Here is a 27,406-nt window from a genome sequence, read left to right as displayed (position 1 = left end):
TTTGCTTTAAAGTCTGTTTTTTTTCAGATATATGTATTGCTAGTGTTTTTTTATTCCCATTTCCATGAAATATCTTTTATCATCACTTTACTTTTAATCTTTTTAAATCTTTCATTCTGAGATGGGTCTCCTGTGGACCCATATCTATGGGTCTTGCTTACCTACCTATTCAGCTACCTTATGTCCTTTGATTGGAGCATTTAAGCCTTTTTTTTTTTTTACTTAAAGTGATTATTGATAGGTATGTAATTATTGCCATTTTTCTTTTTTAACTTCATTTTTTTTTCTTCTGTGTCTTAAAGAAGGCCCTTTAACATTTTTTTGTTGCACTACTTTGGTGGTAACAAACCACTTTAGCTTTTTTTTTTCTGGAACCTCTTCTTTTAAAAATATATTTTATTGATTATGCTATTACAGTTGTCCCATCCCCCCCCCCTTTATTCCCCTCTGCCCTGCACACCCCCTCCCACCAGCATTTCCCTCCCCATTGGTTCTTGTCCATGGGTCATATATATAAGTTCTTTGGCTTCTTCATTTCCTGTACTATTCTTAACCTCCCTCTGTCTATTTTGTACCTACTGTTTATGCTTCTTATTCCCTGAACCTTTTCTCCCATTCTCCCTCCTCCACCTCCCCACTGATTACCCTCCGTGTTGCCTTCATTTCTGTGATTCTGTTCCTGTTCTAGTTGTTTGCCTAGTTTTTTTTTTTTTTTTTTTTAGGTTTGGTTGTTGATAGTTGTGAGTTTGTTGTCATTGTACTGTTCATATTTAAGATCATCTTTTTCTTAGATAAGTTCCTTTAACATTGCATATTATAAGGGCTTGGTGATGATGAACTCCTTTAACTTGACCTTATCTGGGAAGCACTTTGTCTACCCTGCCATTCTAAATGATAGCTTTGCTGGATAGAGTAATCTTGGATGTAGGTCCTTGCCTTTCATGATTTTGAATACTTCTTCCCAGCCCCTTCTTGCCAGCGAGGTTTTGAGGTTTCTTTTGAGAAATCAGCTGATAGTCTTATGGGAACTTCTTTATAGCTGTCTCCTTATCTATAGCTGCTTCTAAGATTCTCTCCTTATCTTCAGTCTTGGGTAATATAATGATGAGGTGCCTTTGTATGTGCCTCCTTGGTTCCAACTTCTTTGGGTCTCTCTGAGCTTCCTGGACTGCCTGGAAATGTATTTCCTTTGTGAAACTTGGGATGTTCTCCTTCATTATGTTTCCAAATAAGTTTTCAATTTCTTGCTTTTTCTCTTCTCCTTCTGGCACCCCTATGATTCAGATCTTGGAATGTTTAAAGTTGTCCAGGAGTTTCCTAAGCCTCTCCTCATTTTTTTGAATTCTTGTTTCTTTAGTCTGTTCTGCTTAAATGTTTATTTCTTCCTTCTGGTCCAAACCATTGATTTGAGTTCCCATCACTATTGATTCCCTGTGCATTTTCCTTTATTTCACTTTTAGTAGCCTTCACTTTTCCTCTATTTTGCAATCATGCTCAACCATTTTTGTGAGCATTCTGATTACCGGTGTTTTGAACTCTGCATCTTATAGGTTGGCTATATTTTCATCACTTAGTTGTATTTTTTTCTGGAGCTTTTATCTGTTCTTTTACTTGGGCTATTTTCTTTGTCTGTGCGTGTCTATTATGTATAGTAAGTTATGGAGCCTTAGGTATTTGCTAGGGTGGGACAACTAATGTCAATTCATTGTGACACTGTATGTGGGGGAGTGGTCCCAAAGAGAACAATCCCACCTGCTCGGCTCCCAGCTGGCTTTCAGTCACTTCCTCTGTTACTCACAAGCATAATCTGATTTCAGGGTGCTGATTTCAGGGTGGCTGCTTTCAGGGTGGCTGGCATTGTGTATGTTCTCAATTCTGTGAGTCTCTCCAATGTACTCTCCTGTGAGCCTAGGAATTTCTCCTGCTGCCTCAACCCCCACAGGCTTTTTTCAGTAGGAGGTTTTGAGGCTTTATTTCCCTGTGGTTGAACCCTGGGTTGCGTGTTCTGTCTCATTCCACAGTTGTTGCTCCATGTTTATCCACATACAAATGTGGGACTGCCTTGTCCACCAGCCACTGCCTTACCATGAGTCCTCTCTGCCCCAGCTGCCCTCTCAATCCCACCTACGGTCTAGAAGAATGTTTCTTCTTTAACACCTTGGTTGTCATACTTCCATACAGTTTGATTTTCTGGTAGTTCTGGATGTTTTTGTTTTTAAATTTGTCGTTGTCATTTTCATTGTGCAAGGAGGCACAATGTATCTACATAAGCTTCCATCTTGGCTGGAAGTCCTACAACCTTTTTATTTCTCCATCAATTTAAATGATAGCTTGCTAAGTAAAATAGCCTGGGTTGTAGGTCCTTGCTTTTCATCACTTTGAATATTTTCTGGTAATCCCTTCTAGCCTGAAATGTTTCTATTGAGAGATAAGCTGACAGTCTTATGGCAACTCTCTTGTAGGTAATTGTCTTTCTCTTTCTACTTTAAGCTTTTTTGCTTTGTCTTTAACCTTTGGTATTTAAATTATGATGTGTCTTCCTGTGAACCTCTTTGTATTCATCTTGCTTGGGTCTCTCTGTGCTTCCTTGACTTTTGTATCTTTTTCCTTCACCAGGTTATGAAAGTTTTCAGTCATTATTTCTTCACATAAGTTCTTGATCCCTTGCTCTCTCTCTTCTCCAATCTGGTGCCCCTGTGATGTGGATGTCATTACACTTTATGTTGCCTCAAAGGTCTCTTAAACTACCCTAATGTTTTAAATTCTGTTTTGTTTTGTTTTGCTGCTTTGGGCATTTTTTTTACTTTGTCTTCCAAATCATAGATTCAGTCCTCTTATTCATACAACCTATTTTGTATTCCTTCCAGTGTATTCTTGATGTCGAACTGTATACTTCATTACTGAGTTGTCCTCTTCAATGCTTTTTTTATGCTGTTCCTTTTATGCTGTTGTAGTTTTCACTAACTTCCTTGAGCATGACTTTAACCATTTTTAAAACTCTATATCTGGAAGACTATTTGCCTTTATTTAATTTAGCTGTTTTTCTAGTGATTCCTTTTGTTCTTTTATTTGGGGCTTCTTTATTTGTATACCCCTTTTCACTCTATCTTTGTGATTCTTCCTATGTATTAATGTACTGGCTGGTGTGACTCAGTGGATTGAGCACTGGCCTGTGAACCAGAGGGTCACTGCTTCAATTCCCAGTCAGGGCACATGCCTGGGTTGTGTGCCATGTTCCCAGTAGGGGGTGTGTGAGAGGCAACCACACATTGATGTTTTTTTTCCTCTCTTTTTTTCTCCCTTCCTGTTTCTCTAAAAAATATAGATAAATAAAATCTTTTTAAAGTATGCTGTAATCTCCTGTGTTTGTGGGGCAGCCTTATGGTGTAGGTGATTTGTGGGACCCAGTTTTATTGTCTCCTTGATCTCCTGAGCTGGGTGCTCTAGAAAAGTCCCTTGTGCGGGTTATGTGGGCCCTCCTGTCATATTTGAATCTCAATTCCTGTTGTCTGGTTCATGTGTGAGATCAAGCCTCAGGCTGGCTGAGTGTGAGGCTTAGCCCTGGCCATAGAGTGCAACCTGTTGTGCAGGTGCTTAGCAGAGTTTAGTGCTTGCTGCAGTCTCTCTTTGGATATTCTGTTTGCTAAGTTTGTTGGATCCTGCTCCAATATTGTCTGAATCTAGGTACTTGGTGTGTTGGTCTTGGGATTTTTGGGAGAGACTCCAGTTCAGGCCAGTATCAGATGTGTCCATGCCTGGCCCTTGGCAACCTGCTTAAAGCCACAAGTGATTCACAGTTAGTGATCCACAGTTTGTAGCTGTTTCTGCTGGGCTTTGTTACACATGGGAAAGACAAAGCTGTGTTCCAAAGTACAGCTTTTATGAGCACCAGGCCTGGGGGTGCATCAGCAAGTATTTCAAGGTGCCTCAGAATTTGCCTCTTCCTGCCTCTGCCTTCTGGCTGCCTATCAAGCTCAGGGACTGATAGAGCTCCTGACAGAATCAGGAGGATGAGGTTATTGTATCTCCCGTGAGGGAAGGTGTCATCCATACTTCAGGGAAAGTAGTGAGTATGATCCCCTACCTCAGAGCCACATGACTAAGTCTGTCCCAGATTTTTCTCTGATCTCAACAGGGTGAACCCCTAGTAGTCAGGTGGGTGGGGTCTCTGGGGCCCAGTGGGTGGGTCTTCCAGAATCCAAGAGGTGGTTTCCATCAGATCTCCTGTAAGGAGGAAACATCAGTCATGTTCACAGGGAAATAGGGGAAATGGCCCTGACTAAAAATATGATTTGAGTCTCCTCAGACTACTATGTCCTGGATTATGCTGCTGACTCCTCAGCCAGGCTTAAGATTTGCTATGTGTAGCAAAAGGGATTTCAGAGGGTGAGGAAATTGCTTTCCTCCAGGCTGATGTAGCTTGGAGGGGATTGTTTTTGCCCAGGAATTTTGGTGACTGTGGTATCCAAGAATGGCTCAGTATAAGGATCCTGGAGGCTGTCTCCCCACCTCTCTTTCCAGAACCAAAAAACCCAGACTCTCCTCAGGTAACCCTCTGTACACTGTCCTCCAACTGCTTGAGCCCAGGACAAGTGGCTATGAATGAAATTGTGTGTATTGACCATTTAACAGGGTGCTTGGGTCTCCAATGAACTTTGTCTCTCCTTGGCAAACAGAATCACTGTCACTTTTCATAGCCAGATGCTATATGGGAACCTCTTAAGGATTTCATGCTCTAGGTTGGGAAGTCTGGCTTAGGGTTCAGGCCCTGTGCCTCTCAGGGGGATCCTTCTGCAGCTGAGATATCCTTCTAGCACCTCAGCCACTGCCTGTGGGAGTGGGGCCAGCCTTTTTGCATTTCCTCTCTTCCTACCAGTCTCAATGTGGATTCTTCTGCAGATTTCAGGTTATAAGACTCCTCTTCAGCTAGTTTTTAGTTGATTATTCATGTAATCATTTCCCAATTTAGTTGTAATTTCAGTTTGGTCTTGGGAGGAGGTAAATACAAGATCTACCTAATCTGCTGCCATTTTGAAGAGTGTTAAGATTTTTAATGCTAATTTTAAAATCTGGACTATGTTGTGATCACTCTCTGTAGATTATCTTTTATCTTGAGAGTAAGAATCATTTTCTGTTTCTTCAAATGTCAAATAGTTCTAAATTTTATTCTGCATATTTGGAATATCATGTTGACACTAAATTCTGCTATATTCTTCAGATGGTTGGTATTATTTTTGTTTATTTTGGTTTAATACATAACTCACATGGTTGGATGCAAAGTAAAAATACTGTATTTAGGCAGGAGCTCGAATGGCATTTTTTTTAAGCTTTTTTTCTGGGCTCATTAGAGTCTTCTCTATGCATGTGTGGTTTAAGGATCAGAGGGAGATTTGGGGAGAGATTACACAGTTTGCAGTTCCCAGTCTCTGGTTCTCTAATTTGTGTGATTTTCCCCTAACTTTTCCAGTGCTATATTGCCCTGAACTCTATTACCTGTTTTTTTAAGGTCTAACAACTCAGGCTTTCTATCAGTTATCAGGTTCTTGCCTGGCTCAGATAGGGCTTGCTCTCAGACTAGGAGTCAAAAACCAAAAATACTACTCTTGGTCACCTTCTCTCAAGAATCTAATTACTCTTCGTTGCTTTCAAATACTGATATTTGTATTTTGTTCATAGTTTATTGTGGCTCTGTGTGGCTCGGCTTGTCCAGTAGGTATTTGCTATGCTATACCAGAGGAGAAAGGGGATCTTTAGGTATGGTTCCTCAAACTGTCTTTTATTTGGTGAAGAATTCTCGAGCTCTTTAATGTGTAATAGAATCTGTTGGGAACAAGGAAATTAAGAACTAAATGTGACCTTAGTAAACAGGAACTGCATTGTAGCTAAAAGGAACTAACAAGGGAGACAGAGTACAGGATGTAGTTGAGCAAATGTCCTGTGTCATGCAGATGTTCTCCCCTGGGTATGCTAGATAAGCAATGCTTTGTTTAGTTTTAAAAATTTGAATTTTACTCTGTTCCCGCGTGCGGTCTCTGTAAGCAAATAGCTAACTGCCACATCAGCTTCTGTAAAATGCTTGCTCACGCCAAAACCCCTATATAAGGACTTAGCTGTAAGCACTTGGCGCAACTCTCACTCTTGTCTGCAGCCCTTGTGGGTATCGTGTCTCCGGACACTTTGAGAGTTCGCCCCTGCACAGGTTAAACTTGGCCAATAAAGCAACATCTTTGATACCGTGAAACTCTCTGATATTTGTTCTTGTGTTTGCTGGATGCAACAAATCCACCCCTACTCACAAAATCTGAACTATACTTACTTTGTGTTAAGAAAAAAGTTGCTTCTCTTCATAAAATTTTAAATGTTCATTTATATTTTTAAAATATATTTTATTGATTATGCTATTACAGTTGTCCCATTCCCCCCTTCATTCCCCTCCACCCTGCACACAATTTCCCACCCACATTCCCTCCCTTTAGTTCATGTCCATGTGTCATAAGTTCTTTAACTTCTACATTTCCCATACTATTCTTGCCTTTCCCCTATTTTCTACCTACCATCTATGCTATTTTTTCTCTGTACCTTTCCCCCCATCTCCTCCTCACACTCCCCTGTTGCTAACCCTCCATGTAATCTCCATTTCTGTGGTTCTGTTCCTGTTCTTGTTGATTGCTTAGTTTGTTTTTGTTTTAGGTATGGTTGTTAATAATTGTGAGTTTGCTGTCATTTTACTGTACATGTTTTTTATCTTCTTTTTCTTAGATAAGTCCCTTTAACATTTAATAAAATAAGGGCTTGGTGATGATGAATACCTTCAACTTGACTTTATTTGAGAAGCACTTTATCTGCCCTTCCATTCTAAGTGATAGCTTTGCTGGATAGAGGAATCTTGGATGTAGGTCCTTGCCTTTCATGACTTGGAATACTTCTTTCCAGCCCCTTCTTGCCTGTAAGGTCTCGAGAAATCAGCTAACAATCTGATGGGAACTCCTTTGTAGGTTACTGTCTCCTTATCTCTTGCTGCTTCTAGGATTCTCTCCATTTTAATCTTGGCTAATATAATTATGATGTGCCTTGGTGTGTTCCTCCTTGGGTCCAACTTCTTTGGGACTCTCTGAGCTTCCTGGACTTCCCGGAAGTCTGTTTCCTTTGCCATATTGGGGAAGTTCTTCTTTATTATTTGTTCAAGTAATTTTTCCACTTGTTGCTCTTCCTCTTCTGGTACCCCTATAATTTGGATGTTGGAATGTTTAAAGATATCCTGGAGGTTCCTAAGCCTCTCCTCATGTTTTTGAATTCTTGTTTCTCCATTCTTTTCTGATTGGATGTTTCTTTCTTCCTTCTGTATACTCCATTGATTTGAGTCCCAGTTTTCTTCCCATCACTATTGGTTCCCTGTGCATTTTCTGTCATTTTACTTAGCATAGCCTTCATTTTTTCATCTAATTTGTGACCAAACTCAACCAATTCTGTGAGCATCCTGATCACCAGTGCTTTGAACTGTGCATATGATAGGTTGGCTATCTTTTCGTCACTTAAAAGTATTTGCTCTGGAGCTTTGATCTGTTTTTCCGTTCAGGCGTTTTTTTTGGTTTTTTTGGTTTTTTTTTGTTGTTGTCTTGTCATGCCTGTTACGTATGAGGTGTGCAGCCTTAGGTGTTCACCAGGGTGGGGCAACCCAGGTTGTTGGTTTGTGATGCTGTATGTGGGGGCGGGGTCCGAGAGGGAACAATGGGGCTTATTCCACTCTCTGTCAGATTTCAGTCCCTTCTGCCACTTCCCCCAAGCAAACTGGGCATTTCTGGTGCTGATTTCCATGTGGGTGGGCTTGTGTATGTTCTAGTACCCTATGGGTCTCTCCAAGGAACAATCCTGTGAGGCTGGGAGTTTCTCCCAACACCTCAACCCCCACTTGTGTTTTTAATGGGTGTTTTGAGGATTTATTTCCCCATGCTGGGATCCTAGGTTGCACAATCTGTCTCACTCCCCAGTTTCTCCTGGTCTATTTGTGCATGTGAATGTGGGACCACCTGGTCAGCCAGATACCTTGCACATCGTGCCCCATTTCACAATTGCCACCTCTCTGGGTGTGCCCGTTGCCACCTCACACCCAGGGCCTGCCTGCTGCCATCTTGCACTCCCAGGGTTTGTCACCTTCCGTCTTGCATGCCTGGTGCCACCACTTTTTTTGCTCAACCCCTCTCCACCCAAGCTGCCCACCTCTGCCCGTCCTACCTGTCTGGATGTGTCTATTTTAACTTCTTGGTTGTTGGACTTCCATACAGTTCAATTTTCTGTCAGTTCTGGTTGTTATTTTGTTTTAAATTGTTGTTGTCCTTATTTTGGTTGTGCGAGGAGGCACAGCATGTCTACCTAAGTCTCCATCTTGGCTGGAAGTTCTAAATGTTTATTTGTAATCTAGAAATAAAATGTTTAATTTAATTTAGTTATAATTTGCCAGATCCAAAGTCAGTTTGCATATGAAAAATCAATAGGAAGATTTAGCTACATAAATTTTCCACCATTATGCCTGAGAAGTGTGTAGTAAATGTTTATGCTTAAATCATCATCTTGGCTCTTCATATGGAGTTTATAAAGGTAATAATTGTAAGAAAAAATTATTAAAAACAGAAGTACCAAAATGAACACTCCTCCATCTATTCTTATGTTACTTTCTAGAAAATAGCTTGTGCTCTGGAAACTGAGAACAAAGTCCTTCACGAACAACTGAAACAAGCTTTACAGGTAAAGGATATCATGTTCTTTTCAAATTGTTAGCAAGTGAAGGAAATGTCAATAAAGAGTTTTTAAATTAATAACATTGAAATTGTTAAAAGAAGTATATAATATTCTGCCAGGTTTAAAGTATATTCATTTTATGCACTAGGAATATGTTACTAGAATTTAACAATCATTTTTTTAATACCTAGAGTTTTACTTTAAATTAAATTTATTGGGGTGATATTGCTTAATAACATTACATAGGTTTCAAGTGTACATTTTTCTGGCACATGATCTGTATATTGCATTGTGTGCCCACCACTCAAACTCAAATCATCTTCTGTCACCATATGTTTGACCCTTTTTATCATTTTCTACTCTCCATCCCCTCTCTTCTGGTAACCATCATACTGTTGTCTGTGTCTATGAGTTTTTGTATGTTTTCCTTGTTTCCTCATTTGTTGCTTTCAGTTTTATAATTCACATATAAGTGAAATCATATGGCAGTAATCTCGAAAGAAAACATTCTTAATCAAACAAAAGATATTTATTTCAAACTGACACAATATTATAAGTAAAAGTACAATACTTCAGGTATTCAAGTTAAACTCAATTAAACTGGGATAAAGGAAGAAATTGAAGAATATTCAAACAAATGGAAGCATATACCGTGTTCATGGATTGGAAGAATTAAAATCATTAAAATGTCCATACTACCCAAAGCAATCTATAGATTCAACACAATTCCTAGTAAAATATCAATGGCATATTTCACAGATCTAGAACAAAAACTCCAAAAATTTAATTGGAACAACAACAACAAAAAAATAAAACAAAACCCAAATAGTTTCAGCAATATTGAAAAAAAAAACAAAGTAGGAGGTATCACAATATCTGGTATCAAACTATACTACAAGGACACTGTAAAGAAAACAGCCTAGTAATGGCATGTAGGTCAATGGAACAGAATAGAGAGCTCAGAAGTAAACCCATGTCTCTATGGTCAATTAATATTTGGCAAAGGGGGCACTAGCATACAATGGAGTAAAAAGATAATCTCTTCAACAGATAGTGTTGGGAGAACTGGATTGGTACATGCAAAAAAATGAAACTCAATCACCTACTTATATCAGACACAAAAATAAAATTAGGATGGGTAAATGACTTAAATATAAGTGGTGATACCATAAAAACCCTAGTGGCAAACATAGGTAGTAAAAGTTCAGATATCTCACATAGCAATATTTTTGCAGATATATCTCCTAGGGCAAGGGAAACAGGAAAAAATAAACAAATGGGACTACATCAAATTAAAAAGCTTTTGCATGGCCTAGGAATCCATCCTCAAAGTGAAAGGGTACTGACTACATGGGAGAACATATTTGTCAGTGATACATTGGACAAGGGTTTGATCTCCACAATATATGAAGAACTCATATGACTCAACACCAGGAAAACAAACAATCAAATTAAATAATGGGCAGAGTACATGAATAGACACTTCTCTAAGAAGGACATAGAGATGGCCCATAGACATATAAATAATGCTCAACATCACTAGTCATCAGAGAGATGCAAATTAAAACCACAATGAGATATTATTTTGTATCTTCCAAAATGGCTACCATTAATAAACCAACAAACAAGTGCTGACAAGGCTGTGTAGAAAAGGCAAGCGAAATGTAACCAAAAATATTGAAATAAAGAACAAACTGACAGTACTCAGAGGGAAGCAGGGAGAGGGGTAATGGGGGGAAATAGGGGGAGGTCCATCAAGGAACATGTATAAAGGATACATGGGCAAAGCCAAAGGGGTGGGTTCGAAGGTGGGAGTGGGGATGGGTAGGGCGGGGGGTCATGGTGGGGTGAAAATGGAGACAACTGTACTTGAACAACAATAATTTTTTTTTAAATAAAAGGAGACCCTAGTGCACTGTTGGTGGGAATGCAGTCTGGTGCAGCCACTGTGGAAACAGTATGGAGTTGCCTGAAAAAAATAAAAATGGAACTAACTTTTGACACAGTGATTCCACTGCTGGAAATATACCTTAAGGACCCCAAAACACCAATTCAAAGTAACCTATGCACCTCTATGCTCATAGCAGCACTATTTATAATAGTCAAGAGTTAAAAACAGTCCTAGTGTCCATCAGTACATGAGTAGATTAAAAAATATGCTATATTTCCAGAAAGGAATACTACATAGGAGAATAAAAGAAGGAATTCCTACCCTTTGTGACAGTGTGGATGGAACTGGAAACTATTATGCTAAGTGAAATGAGCAGGGCAGTGAAAGACAGATACCATATGATCTCACTTATAAGAGGAATCTAATGAACAAAGTAAACTAATGGGAAAAATAGAACCAGAGGCACAGAATCATAGAGTAGCAGTAAGAGGGAAGGGATGAGGTGGGGACTGTTTAAAAGATATTGAAGGGATTAGTCAAAGAACATATATGAAGGACCCATGGACGTGGTGTGCAGATTGACTATAAAAGTGGGTGGTGGGCTGGGCAGATGGGGGCAGAGGGGTTAGAAACTGAGACAAGTGTAACAGCATAAACAATAATTTTAAAAATATCATTGGGCAGTAAAAAAAAACAGAGACATTGGCTCTTACTGCTGTTTTCCAAATTGTTGCTAAATGATATAAAAATAAAAGAAAGAAGGTACATTTTTATAAATGGATAGATAAAAGTAGTATAACTTATATAGTTTTCTTTCTGGAAAGCATAAGATAATATACAAAAATTTGTTATTAATGATAGTGTTCAAACAGATGGATGGAAATGAAATAGCTGCAAAAACCAACAAGTTTTTTTTCATTAGAAGCAATAATTTGTCTATTTGGGGGCTGACTTCTCCCCAGAGCTTCTATCCTCAGTCTCTCCTCAGGTGTCTCCAGTCCACTCTGCTCACATCTTGCTGTAACCTCAAAGAGGGAGGAAGAGACAGAGAAAGAGAGATAGAGTAAAAACATCAATGTGAGAGAGAAATTTGATCACTTGATTTTTCTATACCCTTCCTTATCATGGATTGAACACAAAACCTAGTTCTAGAAGCTCAAATTTTGAGGTCAGGTTGTGGGCTGGATTGTTTTTTCCTGAGGAGCTTTTCTTTATCTTGCCAAATAGGTGGGAGATGCAAACATCAATATGCCCACTGGAGGAGAGAAACCACCAACAAAGGAACCACCAAAAGGTAAAAACCCAAGTACAACAAAAGAGTCTGCACAAACAGGAGAAACTGGGAAGCTAGAGCATCCAGACAAGGAGATGATAAATGAGACCAAACACTGAATCCCATAGAATTCCCATCATACAAGTTCCCCTTCAAAGACAGCTAGCAAGCAAAACATCAGGAAGTGCAGAAACAGAAAAAGTCACCTGAAATGGGGAGACAAAAAAAAGAACCTGCAATCAAAAGGAATGAAGGACTACCCACTAAAGAACTAAATGAAATGGAGGTAAGCAAACTATTAGATATAGAATTCAAAATAATGGTTATAAATATGCTCAAGGAACTCACAGAAAACTACAGGGAACTGAGTGAGAACTACAATAATATCAAAAGGAAACAGAAACTATAAACAAAACCCAAAAATAAATGAACAATGAAACCTCAGAAATGAAAAACACACTAGAAGAAATTACAAGCAGGTTGAATGAAGTAGATGATTGAATCAGTGAGCTGAAAGACAAGATAGAAAAACCCCCCACAAACAGCAAAAAATGGGAAAAGACTCATAAAGAATGAACAGGTGGTAAGAGAACTGGAAGACAACATGAAACAGAATAATAACCATACAATAGGAATACCAGAGAAACAAAAAGAAGACAAAGGGATAGAAAACCTGTTTGAAAAAGTAATGATGGAAAACTTTCCTAATTTGATGAGAAAAAAAAGTCACATAAACCCAGGAAACACAGACAGTTTGAATCAAGAGGAACCCAAAGAGACTCACTTCAAGACACATCATAATTAAAATGGCAAAATTCCAAGACAAAGAGAGAATCTTAAAGTCAGCAAGGGAGAAACAGGAAGTAACATAAAAGGGAGCCCAGATAAGACTAGCAGCTGATTTCTCAATAGAAATTCTCCAAGCCAGAAGAGAATGGCAAGAAATATTCCAAATAATGAAAACTAAATGCCTACAACCAAGACTACCTTATCCAGTAGGGCTCTCAATTAAAATGGAAGGCACAATAAGGAGTTTCCCAGACAAAAGAAGCCTCAAAGAATACACCTCCTCCAAACCAACTCTGCAAGAGAAGCAAAAGGGTCTCCATTAAGAAAAGGAAAAAAAAAAAGTAAGAGAGGAACACAGGTGCAAAAAAATGGCAGTGAATAAGTACCTATCAATGATAACCTTCAAAGTAAATGGATATAATACTCCAATCAAAGAACATAGAGGAGCTGAATGGTTAAGATGACCCACACATGACCCTCGCATGACCCACACATATGCTGCCTACAAGAAACCCACCTCAAAACAAAAGACCTACACAGACTAAAAGTGAAGGTCTAGAAACAAATATTCCAAGCAAATGGAGAGGAAAAAAAATCCAGGAAAGCAATACTCATATCAGAAAAAACAAACTTCAAAAATAAGGGCCATAAAAAGACACCCTGAAGGTCACTTCTTAATATTCGAAGGAAGAATCCATCATGAAGACATAAACACCATAAATATATATGCACCCAACATAGCAGCGCCCAATACATAAAGAAAATCTTGGAGGACTTCAAGAAAGACATTGACAGCAGCCCAATTATAATGGGGGATTTCAACATCCCACTGTCAAAAATGGGTTAATCTTTCAAATAAAATATTAACAAAAATATTGCAGCACTGAGCAATGTCCTAGATCAAATGGAATTAACTGATATATATAGAACCTTTCATACCAATGAAGCAAAGTACTTATTCTTTTCAAATGGATATGAGACATTTTCAAAGACAGACCACATGATAGATCTCAAAACAAGCCTCAACAAATTCAAGAAAATTGAAATTATATCAAGCATTCTCTCTGACCACAAGGGACTGAAACTAGAAACTAACCTCCAGGAAAAAACTCAAAAACACCCAAACTCATGGATATTGAATAGCATGCTATGAAACAATAAATGGGTCAAGAATGAGATCAAGGAAGAAATCAAAAAGTTTCTGGAAACAAATGAAAATGAACTCACAACACCCCAAACCTTATGGGACACAGCAAAGGCAGTCCTGAGAAGGAAGTTCATAGGGATACAGACCTACCTAAAAGAAAGAAAGAAAAAGAAAAGAAACATTTCAAATAAACAACCTAACTCTACCAGAAACCAGATAGACACACCAAAGAAAGGAAACTTCAGGCAATATCACTGATGAACATAGATGCTAAAGTCCTCAACAAAGTATTGGCAAGCCACATCCAACAATGCATTAAAAAGATCATACACCATGACTAAATGGGATTCATCCCGGGATGCATGAGTGGTACAATATTCACAAATCAATAAATGTAGTACATCACATAAACAAAAGGAAAGACAAAAATCACATCAATAGATGTGTAAAAAGCATTTGATAAGGTACAGCACCCATTTATGATAAAACCACTCAGCAAAAGGGGAATAGAGGGACATTCCTCAACATAATAAAGGCCCTATATGGGAGACATACAGCCAACATTGTACTCAATGGACAAAAACTAAAAACTTTCCCTCTAAGATCAGGAACAAGACAAGGTTGTCTACTTTCACCCCTTCTATCCAACATAGTATTAGAAGTCCTAGTCAGAGCAGTCAGACAGGAAAGGGAAATAAATGGCATTCAAATAGGAAAAGAGGAAAGAAAATGGTCATTGTTTGCAGCTGACATGATAGCATACATAGAAAATCCTAGAGACTCCACCAAAAAACTGCTCAACCTAATAAATGAATTTAGCAAAACAGTGGGATAAAAAGTCAATATTCAGAAATCAAGACATTTTTGCATACCAACAATGAAACAACAGAAGCAGAAACCAGGAAAAAAAATCCCATTTGATACAGCAACAAGAAAAATAAGATTCCTAGGAATAAACCTAACGAAAGAGGTAAAAGGCCTATACTCAGAAAACTACACAACACTGAAGAAAGAAATTAAGGAAGACACAAACACATGGAAGCATGTACCATGTTCATGGATGGGAAGAATTAACATCATCAAAATGTTCATACAGCCCAAAGCAATTTATAGATTCAATGTAGTACCTATTAGAGTACCAATGACATACTTCACAGATATAAAACAGACACTTCAAAAATTTACATGGGACCATAAACAACCCCGAAGCTGTAGCAACTTTGAGAATGAAGAAAAAAGTATGAAGGATCACAATACCTGATATCAAACTGTATTACAAGGCCACTGTAATCAAAACAGACAGATACGGGCATATAAGAACATACACATAGCCAATGGAACTGAACAGACAGCCTAGAAATAAACCCAAGTCTCTGTGGTCAATTAGTATTTGACAAAGTGGGAAGAAGCATAAAAGGGGGTAAAAATAGCCTCTTCAACACATGGTGTTGGGAGAGCTGGATAGCTTCATGCAAAAAAGTGAATGTTTATAACCAACTTACACTATACACAATATGAATAAATTCAAGGTGGATAAAAGACTTAAATATAAGTCATGACACCATAAAAGTCTTTCAGAACACAAGCAAGAAAATCTCAGATAGTCCAGGTAGCAATATTTTCACTGATATGTTCCCAAAGCAAGGGACATAAGGGAAAGAATAAACAAATGGGATCTCATCAAAATAAAAAGCTTCTGCATGGCTAAAGGAAATAGCACTAAAAGGAAAAGAAAACCAACTGTATGGGATAACATGTTTGCTAATGATACCTCAGACAAAAATTTGATTTCCAATATATATAAAGAATTCACACAACTCATCTCTAGGAAGACAAACAACCCAATTAAGAAATAGGCCAAGGACTTGAACAGATATGTCTCTAAGGAGGACATACAGAGGGCCCAGATATATATGAATAGAAGCTCATCATCACTAGCCATCAGAGTGATGCAAATTAAAACCACAATGAGATACTACTTCACACCAGTCAGAATGGTCATCATAAACAAAGCAACAAACAACAAGTGTTGGAGAGGTTGTGGAGAAAAGGGGACCCTAGTGCACTGTTGGTGGGACTGCAGACTGGTACAACCACTATGGAAAGCAGTATGGAACTTCCTCAGAAAACTAAAAATGGAACTGCCTTTTGACCTGGTGATTCCACTGCTAGGATTAAATCCTAGGAACACTGAAACATCAACCCAAAGGAACCTATGTATCCCAATGTTCATAGAACCACAATTTACAATAGGCAAGTGCTGGAAGTAACCTAAGTGTCTATCAGTAAATAAATGGATCAAAAAACTATGGTACATTTACACAATGGAATTCTATGCAGCAGGAAGAAAGAAGGAGCTCCTACCCTTTGAGACAGCATGGATGGAACTGGAGAGCATTATGCTAAGTGCAATAAGCCAGGTGGTGAAATACAAATACCATGTATCTCACCTTTAAGTGGAACCTGATAAACAAAATGAACAAGCAAGCAAAATATAACCAGAGGCATTGAAATTAAGAACCATTTTATAGTAACCATAGGGGAGTTGGGAGGGGATAATGGGGAGGGGGAAGTGTGAAGGGTTTTCAGGAACAAATATAAAGGACTCATGGATAAAACCAAGGGGTATGGAATTAGGAGAGGGAGCTGGGCATGGCTGGGGTGGGGGTGGGGAGAGGTGGGGAGAAAAGGCAGAAAACCGTACTTGAACAACAATAAAATAAAAATAAATAAATTTAAAAAGAAGCAATCATTTAATCATGGTGGTGTACACCTGAAACTAATATAATTATGTGAACTGTAAATCAAAGCCAAAACAAATATAAAATGATTAAAAATAATGCAAGAAAAATAAGTTTTTATTTGGAAAATATAGATGAAACTTTATATTCATAATATTAGAATAGCATATTTAACAAAAATACATAAATTTTTATGAAGAAATACACTTACTGAGAGATACAGGTGAAGAGTGAAGAAATAATGTATATTTTTTGGTTTTAAAGTCTCAGTAATATAATTTGATTTTTTAATTTCTTCAAATTCATATACAAACTTAACACAATTTATTTCTAGATATGAATGAAAATATATTTTAGCTTAACCAGAACTATTGTAAGATACACTGAGATAAGAAATTGGTGAATATATGAAATAACAATTAAGTAAAGTTTACTAACTTATAAATCATGTAAAGTTTACATTTATGTAATGTAAAATTGCAAAGTCTAAAGCAGTGTGGTTCTGGACTGAATGAAAAGTTTAGAAACAGATTCAAATGAATATATAATAATTTATTTATAGTTCTAGATATTAATTTCTTATAGGTTATAATAGTCATAAAAGAGTCAACTATTGTTAAAAATAGTTCTGTAGTTCATGTAATATGCCAAAATAAATTGCCTGTTGATACATGATTTGAATGTAATAAATGTGTTCTGAAGATATTAGAAGAAAGGGTTGATAGCAATTATCTGGCCTTGGCTATAGCAAGACTTTCTAAGCATTGCACCACAAAGAAATATGTTATTACATGGGAAAATTGTACAGGTATATGCAGGAAAATGAATTAGATCACCAACTTACACTGTACATAAGAATAAACTCAAAATGGATAAAAGATTTAAATGTAAGTTGTGAAACCATAAAAATCCCAGAAGAAAACAAAAGCATTAAAATCTTAGACACTTTTGGTAGCAATATTTTTGCTGATATAGCTCCTAGATCAAGGGAAATAAAGGGAAAAAAATAAGTGGGACTACATCAAACTAAAAACATGCAAAGAAATCTTTCTGCACAGCAAAGAAATCAACAAAATTTAAATGGAACACATTATGCAGAAGAACATATTTGCTAGTGATGCAAGATTGGACCCCACAAACCTGGAATTATCTTCTGGAGGGCAGACCTCTTGTGGTACCAGCTTCTCATGCTACATTAGTGTTCTGGTAACCCATCTGCATCATCTGGCATTGTTATGAGAGGCTGCACTCCAGTGAATTTTTTTGAAGACTGTCTCAATCCATTTGTCCATTTCATGATGATTTACAAGCTTACCTACCCACATTGTACTGATGTTCAGCAGTTTTTGACCAAATATGGCAAACACCCATGCAACCAGCCTCTCTGTTTACCTGATCTCACCTTAAGCAATTTTCTTTTTGGTTCCCCAGATCAAAAAAGCCCTCAAACAAACATTTTGCCAATGTGGAAGAGGTGGGAAGAAGTGGCAGAAGCACTAAAAGGCATCAAAATGGATAAGTTCAAAAACTGTTTTGAAACAATGTCTTGATAGGTGTACTGCATCAAATGAAGAGAACTTTGAAGGTGACTGAATTTTAAACATGGAAGAATAAATATACAATTTTTAATAAATAACTTCTGGGGTTTTTTGGGTGCTCTCTCATACATCTGATAAGGGGTTAATTTCATAAAAGTATAAAACTTAAACTACCTAACACTAGGAACACAAATTAAATTTAAAAAATGAGCAAAGGAATTGAATAGACATTTCTCCATAGGTCATACATATGGCCAATAGATTGAAAAAATGCTCAACATCACTAATCATCAAAGGGATGAAAATTAAAACCACTTTACTGCCATAGCTGGTGTGGCTTAGTGGATTGAGTGATGGCCTATGAATCAAAGGGTCACCAATTCCATTCCCAATCAGGGCACATGCCAATGCTGGGGGCTGGGTCTCCGGTAGGAGATGCATGAGAGGCAACCACACATTGATGTTTTTCTTCCCCTCTTTCTCCCTTCCTTCCCCTCTCTAAAATCAAATATTTAAAAAAACCACTTTCCCATTTAAAAAATCTTCAGAAACGCCCCATTTTATAAAATAAAAACATATTTCTTTAGCACAGCATCCAGTCCCTCTGACAAGGATCTCTCCTACCTCATCCCACATACTGCTTTACAGTCTAATGTTATTCCCCATTCCAAGCAATTCCCCATTCATTATATTTGTTCATGCTGTATCTTCATCACTAAACTAATTCTTACTTATGTTTTAAACTTGTGTAAAATCTTCCTAGCTTTCTCAAATTGAATAAATTGACTCCTTTCTGTAGACTCACAGCAAATTACACAAACATTTATCATTTATTACACTATGAAAAATGATATTTCATGTGCTTGTGCCCTTAGTAAGTTTTAGATTTTATGGGGGGGGGGGGACCAATAGGTTTGTTTTATGTTTTAAAAAGACTTTATTTATTTACTACCAGAGAGTGGTTATGGGAGGGAGAGAGGAATAGAAGCATAAATGTGTGAGAAAAACATTGATTGGTTGCTTCTTAAACTAACCAAGTATGAACCTGCAACCCAAGCACATGCAATGACCGAGGACTGAACTGGTGAGCTGTCGCTTTGGGGAATGATGCCTAACTAACTGAATTGTGCCAATCAGATGGTTACCATTATCTAATTTTCCTTCCTTTCATATACAGTCACCAAGTTTTGCCAATTTGACAAGGCACATATTTCTCAAATCTTCCCCCTTCTCTTTTACCTGTGCTCTAATATAGGCACTTATTACACATATAAGATACAGCAAAAACTTTTTCCTACTCCTGAACCCCAAATCTAGTTTCTACAATGTGGCTAGAATAAGCTTAAAAATAAAATACAATGATGTCACTCCCCGACAAGAAAAACCCACAACAACCTTCAATGATTCCCTATTATATAACATAAATAAATGAATTAACTAACTAACTAATTAATTTTTAAGAAGTTCCTTAGCACAGCATCTAGTGCCTCTGACTAGGTTCTCCTCTACGATATCTCTACCTATTGCTTTATGGTCTAAAACCATTCCAGTTGTTAATTCCCCATTCATGCTATTTGTTCATACTTGATCTTCCTCTTAAAGTGCCAAACATCTCCCTTCTTAAATGAACTAAGTCCTCCTCATGTTTTAAGGTTCCATAAAATGTTACAACTCCTCAAGTTGAACAAACTGGCTCCTTTCCATAGTCTCGCTACAAATAATACAAATATTTATCATGCATTACACTATGAAAAATAATATATCATGTGTTTGTGCCCTTAGTAAATTTTGGGTTTTAATGGGGGTACCAAACAAATTTTTGTCATTTTATACTCTCAGAACCTGAAATATAATGAGAACTTTTATTGAAAATATCAAACTCACTATTAAATATCTTTTTAATTAAATTAATTGAGGTGACATTGGTTAATAAAATGTTACAGGCTTCAAGTGTACAGTTCTATGATACATCATGTGTATATTGCATTATTTGTTCACCAAAGTCAAATCTACTTCTGTCTCCATATATTTGATCCCCATTATTCTTACTACCTTCCCTATACCCTTCCTTCCCTCTGGTAACACCTTTTTCAATTCACTGTTGTATAATTTTATGACTATAAACCCTTAAACTGTACATCTCAAAATATCAGTGTATTTAAGTAACATTATGAAGGCAAACATATATAAAATATCACCTTCAATTTTCTGCAGCACATTTTCGTCACCTTGTACTGTTTCTGGTAGATTTTCACTATTCCTATTAAAATGTCAATAAATAAAACATATTTATTATCAAAGAATAAGATTCTTAGATAAGAACTAGAATATACACTCTATACATATTCAGTTTTTAAAATAAACTCTAACATGTTCATTAACCTTTACTCACTGACAATAAGTTATTAGGGAGAAAAAAGTTTAAAAGGTAAACAATGTGATTCTATGAATGCTATATGTTCCATGAATACAATTAGGTATACCAATAACATTAACAACAAAAATAGCAAAAGTAAATAAGGTCGAAGCAAGAGATATCCTTTTACTAATGTACTATTAATGGTGTATGCATTAAGAGCACAAGTTCTAGAGTGAGAATACTTGGCCCAAAACCTGTTTTACCCACTTACTAATTATGTGACCTTGTCACTTAAGTTACTGAACTTCTCTGAACTTCACTTTCTTTGTCTACTAAAACTAAGCTATTAGAGTACTTATAAAGCACTCCTAAGGATCACAGGATACATGAAAAGTTACAAGGAAAATATCTAGCATACAGCAGACAATTAAATTTCAGGTGTTAATATTAAAATGTGACTAGAAACTAATTTCATACCTCACCACAGATAGCTGAAAAGAATATATCTGGACCTCTGAACCAAGGATCTATTTTGAAACTCCTGTGGGAGCCAACTCATGTACCACTCCCTTCATCCCTTTAAGTCTAATCATTGACAAATGAAGCTATCAATAATGTACTTGTAAAATAAATAGTTGTCCCTCCCAATTATGGGTACTTTCTATTTTGACACTATAAAATTAAGAGGTTTGGTATATATTTAATATAAACAAAAAGAGTTGTTTATAAATATAAAATTTTACTTAGATAGGTTGCTACAATAGATCAGTACAAAGATAACAGAATTATGCAGGAACAAATGAAAAAATATTCCATATTCACAGAATGAAATAATTAACATTGTTAAAATGCCCGCCCGTACTACCCCAAGTGATCTACAGATTCAGTGCAATTCCCATCAAAACTCCAATGATATTTTTCATAGGAATAGAACAATACTAAAATTCATATGGAATCAGATAAAAGCCTACATAGCCCATGAAACCTTCAGAAAGATCAAAGCTGGAGAAATCATACTTCCTGGTTTCAAGCTATACAAATCAATACATTGTGGTGCTGGCATAAAAATAGGCACATAGAACAACTGAACAGAAAAGAGAGCCCTCATGCAAGCAATCAATTCATCTTTGACAAGGATGTCAAGAATATGCAAGAAAGGAGGGACAATCTCTTCAATAAATGGTGCTGGAAAAATAGGATATCTGCACATAAAAGAACAAAATAAGGTCATTGTTTTATTCCACACAAACAAAAAAATGAACTCAAAATAAATTAAAGACTTAAGTGTAAGTTTGAACACATAAAACAGCTAGAAAAAAAACTAGGAAAAAAGACTCCTTGAAATTGGTATTGACAATGATATTTTAGATGCTACACCAAAATTACAGTCAACAAAAGCAAAGCAAAAGTAAACAAGTGAAATTACATCAGATATAAAAGTTTCTGTACAAAGAAAGAAATATCAACAAAATGATAAGGCGACCTATAGAATGGGAGAAAATATCTGTACACCATATATCTGATAATGGATTTATATCCAAAACAATAAGCAAGTTATACAAATCAAAATCAAAAAAATAAATACAGCTTTTAACATAGGGAAAGAAATGAACAAATGAATAGACATTTTCCACATAAGACAGACAAATGGCCAACAGGCACATAAAAAGGTACTCAACATCACTAATCATCAGGGAAATACAAAGCGAAACCACAATGAGATATCACCTCACACCTGTTAGGATGGCCATTACTAAAATGACAACAGATAAGTGTTGGTGAGGATGTGGAGAGAGGGAACACTTGTACACTGCTGTTGACAATGTAAATTTTAGAGCCTTAAGGCGTAACAGTATGTTCCTAAATTTTTTTTAAAAAAGAACTGCCACCATATAGTCCACCAATCCCACTTCCAAGTATTTATCAAAAAAAAAAGAAGTGGGATCTGCATCTCCAAAGAGATATCTTCACTCCCTCATTTACTGCAGTATTGCTGATAGCTGCCAAGATATGGAAACAACTTAACTTACAGTGATAAATGTATACAGAAATCATGGTAAATATATACAAAAGGAATATTACTCAGCCACGAATACAAAATGCTATTATTTGTCACAACATAGATGAACCTGGAGGACACTGTGCTAAGTGAAATAAGCAAAACAGAGAAAGACACATCATCTCACTTATATGTGGAGTCTGACTAAAAAAGTCAGACTCTTAGAGCCAGAGAGTACAATGGTGGTTTCCAGGGTCTGGGGGATTGGGGAAATGGGGAAATGTTGGTCAAATGGCACAAACTTTCAGTTATAAGTTGAATACATTCTACTTGGTGGAGACACCAAGATCCCCTTGGTGTCTCCCCTTGTATGTAAGAGATCTTACATACATCATGGTGTTTACAGTTAATAACACTACTGTACTGTATTCTTGAAATCTGTTAAGAGAGTGGATCTGAAGTGTTCTCACAACATGCACACAACTAGTAACTCTGTGAAGAGGGAAGAAATCACGGAAGATATTCTGTAGTGATGATTTATTCATCTACTTAATTTCCAGGCAGGTAATCCTCAAATATAAAAATGAGCATCAGCAGATAATGGGAGTATCACTATAATCATTCATTTGAATCTCTACCCACTGGGAAAAAAAGAAAGGCTTTTCTCAACTAAAAAGAGAAATTTGTTCTTTGGAACATATCCCTGTCCCTATATAATTTTAAATAATGATGTTCATGAACAATAAAATATTTAATCATACTTTAGTTTCCTATTTATTATGAAGGCTACTCAGTCATACTAAAAAGAAGTTTATAGGTCAGATATTCCAAAGCCAGCAATGTCTGGAAGAACTTTCCAACAGTAGCCATAGCTACTAAGCACTTGAAGTGTAGCTGGTATAATGAAGAAATTGATTTTTAATTAAATTGAATTGAATTTTCATTTTAATAGCCACTATGGCTCGTGTCTACTGTGTTAAACAGTGCCACTTCAAACTATTAAAGTTTTCAAACAGAAACAAGCTGACTAGACCTTCTGATTTGACCTAGAAGCTCTATGTGTAGTGTAATATCTGAACCATTACCTCACATTCATTACTAGTTACATACCCAATTATGTTTTCATTCTACAAATTCACATTTTACTTACTCGGGCTTATATAACATGACTTTAGCAGAGCTTTCAAATCCATCTTTAAGGTGACCTTTCAGCTCTTCAAGGTTTTGCACACACTTCGTTGCTTGTGTGACACTTAGAGTGGCTGCTTTATCAAGGTCTGGCAACTCTGCTTCTGAAAGACTTTGATCTTTACTTACCTAAAACAATTAAAATTAGCAAGGTACTTAGGAAATACCCATTTTTCTCCCCTACTTCAAAGAACTTCCATTGTTTCATTTATCATGTCTAAATAATTTTATATTTTTCTTATACAGCTATAGCCAAATATACAAATATACTTATATGAGCAATTGCCTATCAACAGAATTATAGCTAAGTGTTGACTTCTACAAGTCAAAATTCAAGTCCAAATCTTCTGTCTGTTATTTTAACACATATGAATTTTAAACAAGTGCAATAACAATTATGGCAGCATTAAATGCAACTCAAGTTATTCACAAGAGAATTTAAAGTAATTGCTTCCTCAAAATCCACTCTAAGAATACCCTTATTGTGATAAATTATGGAAAAATTTGCTCTCAAAGGCAAATATCTTCTAATACTAACCCTCAGAAATCAATATATAAAGGTCTACAGAGCTGGCATTCCTCAGTCTGCATGGAAGACCCATTTGAGTGTCTCACGCTTTTCAGAATAGACCAAGCTACAAAGTAATGAGAAGTCAGGAGAATTAGCAAAATCCACTATATAAGATGACAGATCATAATTGGTATTAAAGGCAATAACCCTACTTAAAGAAAGGTCAGCCAGAATGAGTGCCCCCCATGTAACTTCAGAGGAATGGCAGTGTGAGCAATCCCCTTGGTGTCTCCCCTTGAAGTTCTGAATATTTGAATAGCTCTAACTTAACAAAGAATTCCCTGCTCAATGGACAAATGTAATTGAGAGTTCCACATATTGAAACATCTAAAGTAGGCAAGTGGAGCAGAAGAGAGATGCGAAAAGGGGAGTGGAGCTGACAGAAGCCAAGGATGCAGCCCCATAGCCAGGAGCTCAAGGCAGGAATCTTATCAGAGAGGGAAGGAATCTGATGGTGGCTGACACCCACTTCAGCCAGGAGGAACAAAGATGCTCAGTGGGCACTCCTGCAGGAGCTGCAGCTGAGCTGAGGGACCGGGAAAAGGACTCAATACAAGAGTGGGGCCGGGGTTTTTGGGCAATGGGCATTTCAGATGGAGAAACAAAGCCATGAGCCTGGCCACCTCCACTTAGCTTCCCAGAACGTGCCTCCCTTTTCTCCTGGTAGGGGTTACAAAGACCATTATCTGTGAGCCCCAGAACTAGCATGACAGAATTACACTTCTCCCTTAGCTAAGGACACACTCTGTGACTATTCCTGAAAACAGAGGCATAGGGAGCACCCTGAGGAGGACCAAGGTCACCATTACCAGTGGGGCAAAACAGCAAGCTGGTGCATTGCCGCAGTTCTCACCCAACCTCAATGCATCATGGGTACACTGAGGACACCCAGAGATAGCAGGGCTACCCTGGGATTTCACAGAGCTAAAACCAACCAACCAACCAACCAACCAACCAACCAACCAATAAACAAACAAACAAAAAACTTATGATCCAGTGCCCCCTACTGGAAAATATAACAAAGACCTCTTCATATTCATCTGCTAGAGAAATTCCCTTCACAAATTGATGATGCCTACATAAAGAAGAAATCCATCAAATACCATGAATAATCAAGGTAGCACTGAAGCTCAGAAAGAATATTAAAAATCTCTAATAAAATAAGCTTACAGACACAGAAATATGTGACACAAATGAAGGAGAATTCAAGATTGGAGTTCTGAAATACTCAATGAGATGCAAGAAGATACAAACAGACAATTTCACAAGCTCAGCAAACAATGAATTAAAGGAGTGCTTCACCAAGGAGACTGAAACTTCAAAAAACAAACAAGCAAAAATATTGGAGGTGAAGAGTTCAATAAAAGAGATCGACAATGAACTAGTGAGCCTAGGATACAGAGCACACCAAATGGATAAAAGAATCAGTGGTATCAAAGATGGAAATCTAGAAATGACACAGAGAGAAGAGAGAGATCTGAGCATAAAAAAAAGAGCTCTATGAGAACTATCTGATTTTATCAGTAAAAGCTTTATAAGTATAATAAGCATACTGGAAAAAGAAGACAGGGAGAAAGGAACTGAGAGCCTGTTCAAAGAGTAGATGAGAACTCTCCAAACCTGCAAAAAGAACTAGATCCTCAAATCCAAGAAGCAAACAGAACACCTAGTTACCACAGTATAAAGAAGCCTTCTCCAAAACACATTGTATTAAAACCTTCAAAAATTAATGACAAAGATAAGATTCTCAAGACAGCCAGGGAAAAGAAAAAAGTAACCTACAAAGGAAAGCCCATCAGATTATCATCAGACTTCTCAGCAGAAACTCTACTAGCCAGAAGAGAATGAAACCAAATATTCAAACAACTGAAAGAGAGAACTTAACAGCCAAGAATAATATATCCAGCAAAGTTATCCTTTAAATATGAAGGAGAAATAAAGGCATTTTCCAGACATACAAAAGCTGAGGGAATTCATTACCAAATGACTTCCATTATAGAAAATACTCAAAAAAGTTATTCTACCTGAAATAAAGAACAAAAGGTAACAAATCTATGAGCAGGATGAACAACAAACTTAGAGCACAGAAAAAGGATAATGTGTGACAATAAAATCATAAAAAGGGAAGGGGGAAATATCTGAATTAGCCAAAAAGTGATGAAGTTAAGATGCATCAAGAAAACTACTGTATACATGAAACTTAATTTTTCATAAATCCAGTGGGAACCCCAGACAAAAGAACAAAACAAAACTGAGACTCATAGTGTACAAAAGAGGAAATAGAGCATGGAAGTTAGGAATGCCATCAAACAAATACACCAGACAAAAACACAAAAACAACCAATAGAGGTGGAGAGCTGCAATAAAACAAAAGATAAAATAGCTGTAGGAAATCTTTGCACATAATAAATGTAAATGGACTGAATTTACAAATGAAGAGGTGAATTCCCAGAGTAACAAACTGAATCAAAGAACAAAACCCAGCCCTTACTGGTATCACTCACTTGGTTGAGCAACTTTCTGCAAATCAAAAGGTCATCAGTTTGTTTGATCTCCTGTCAGAACACATGCCTGGGTTGCAGGTTCAGTGCCTGGTTGGGGCACATATGAGAGGCAACCGATCGACGTGTCTCTCACACATCAATGCTTCTCTCCCTCTCTTGCTCTCTCCCTTCCCCTCCTAAAATAAATAATTAACATATTTTTAAAAACCCCAAGCATGTGGTGCCTTCCAGAGACACATGTAAGGTGCAAAGACAAAGCTAAATTTAAAGTGAAAATATGGACAATCATTCTCCAAGAAAATATCCACAGAAAAGCAAGTGTAGCTATACTTATACTGACAAAATAGATTTAAAGAGAACTAAAGTAAGAAGATTTAAAGATAAACATCTTATAAAAATATTGGAGACACTACATCAAGATGATATAACTCTTCTTAATATATATGCATCCAACAAGGAAACATAAAATATGTAAATGTCCTACTAAAGAAATCTATAGGGAGAAATTGACAAAAGCACATCCATAGTAAGGGACCATCCTCCTCTACTGACCTCTCGAGACACTCTGTCCAGACAGAAAATTTAAAAAAATATATCTGCCTTAAGTGACACCATAGACAAAATATACATTTAGAAAACCTTTCATCACAGAACATCAGATTACACATTC

The 27,406-nt window shown here is 37.0% G+C and overlaps 1 protein-coding gene across 1 annotated transcript in view; it reads left to right on the top strand.

Annotated features, from left to right (window-relative positions):
- The window catches only part of CCDC7 (coiled-coil domain containing 7), a 187,734-nt gene that overhangs the window by 140,717 nt on the left and 19,611 nt on the right, over positions 1–27,406 (top strand). The window contains 1 exon segment of the mRNA XM_028506254.2: positions 8,677–8,742. Within this exon segment, the coding sequence (XP_028362055.2) occupies positions 8,677–8,742 (66 nt within the window).

Source organism: Phyllostomus discolor, chromosome 1, assembly GCF_004126475.2.
Source record: "Phyllostomus discolor isolate MPI-MPIP mPhyDis1 chromosome 1, mPhyDis1.pri.v3, whole genome shotgun sequence".
Taxonomy (NCBI): Eukaryota; Metazoa; Chordata; class Mammalia; order Chiroptera; family Phyllostomidae; genus Phyllostomus; species Phyllostomus discolor.
This window is presented reverse-complemented; position numbering and strand designations above follow the sequence as displayed.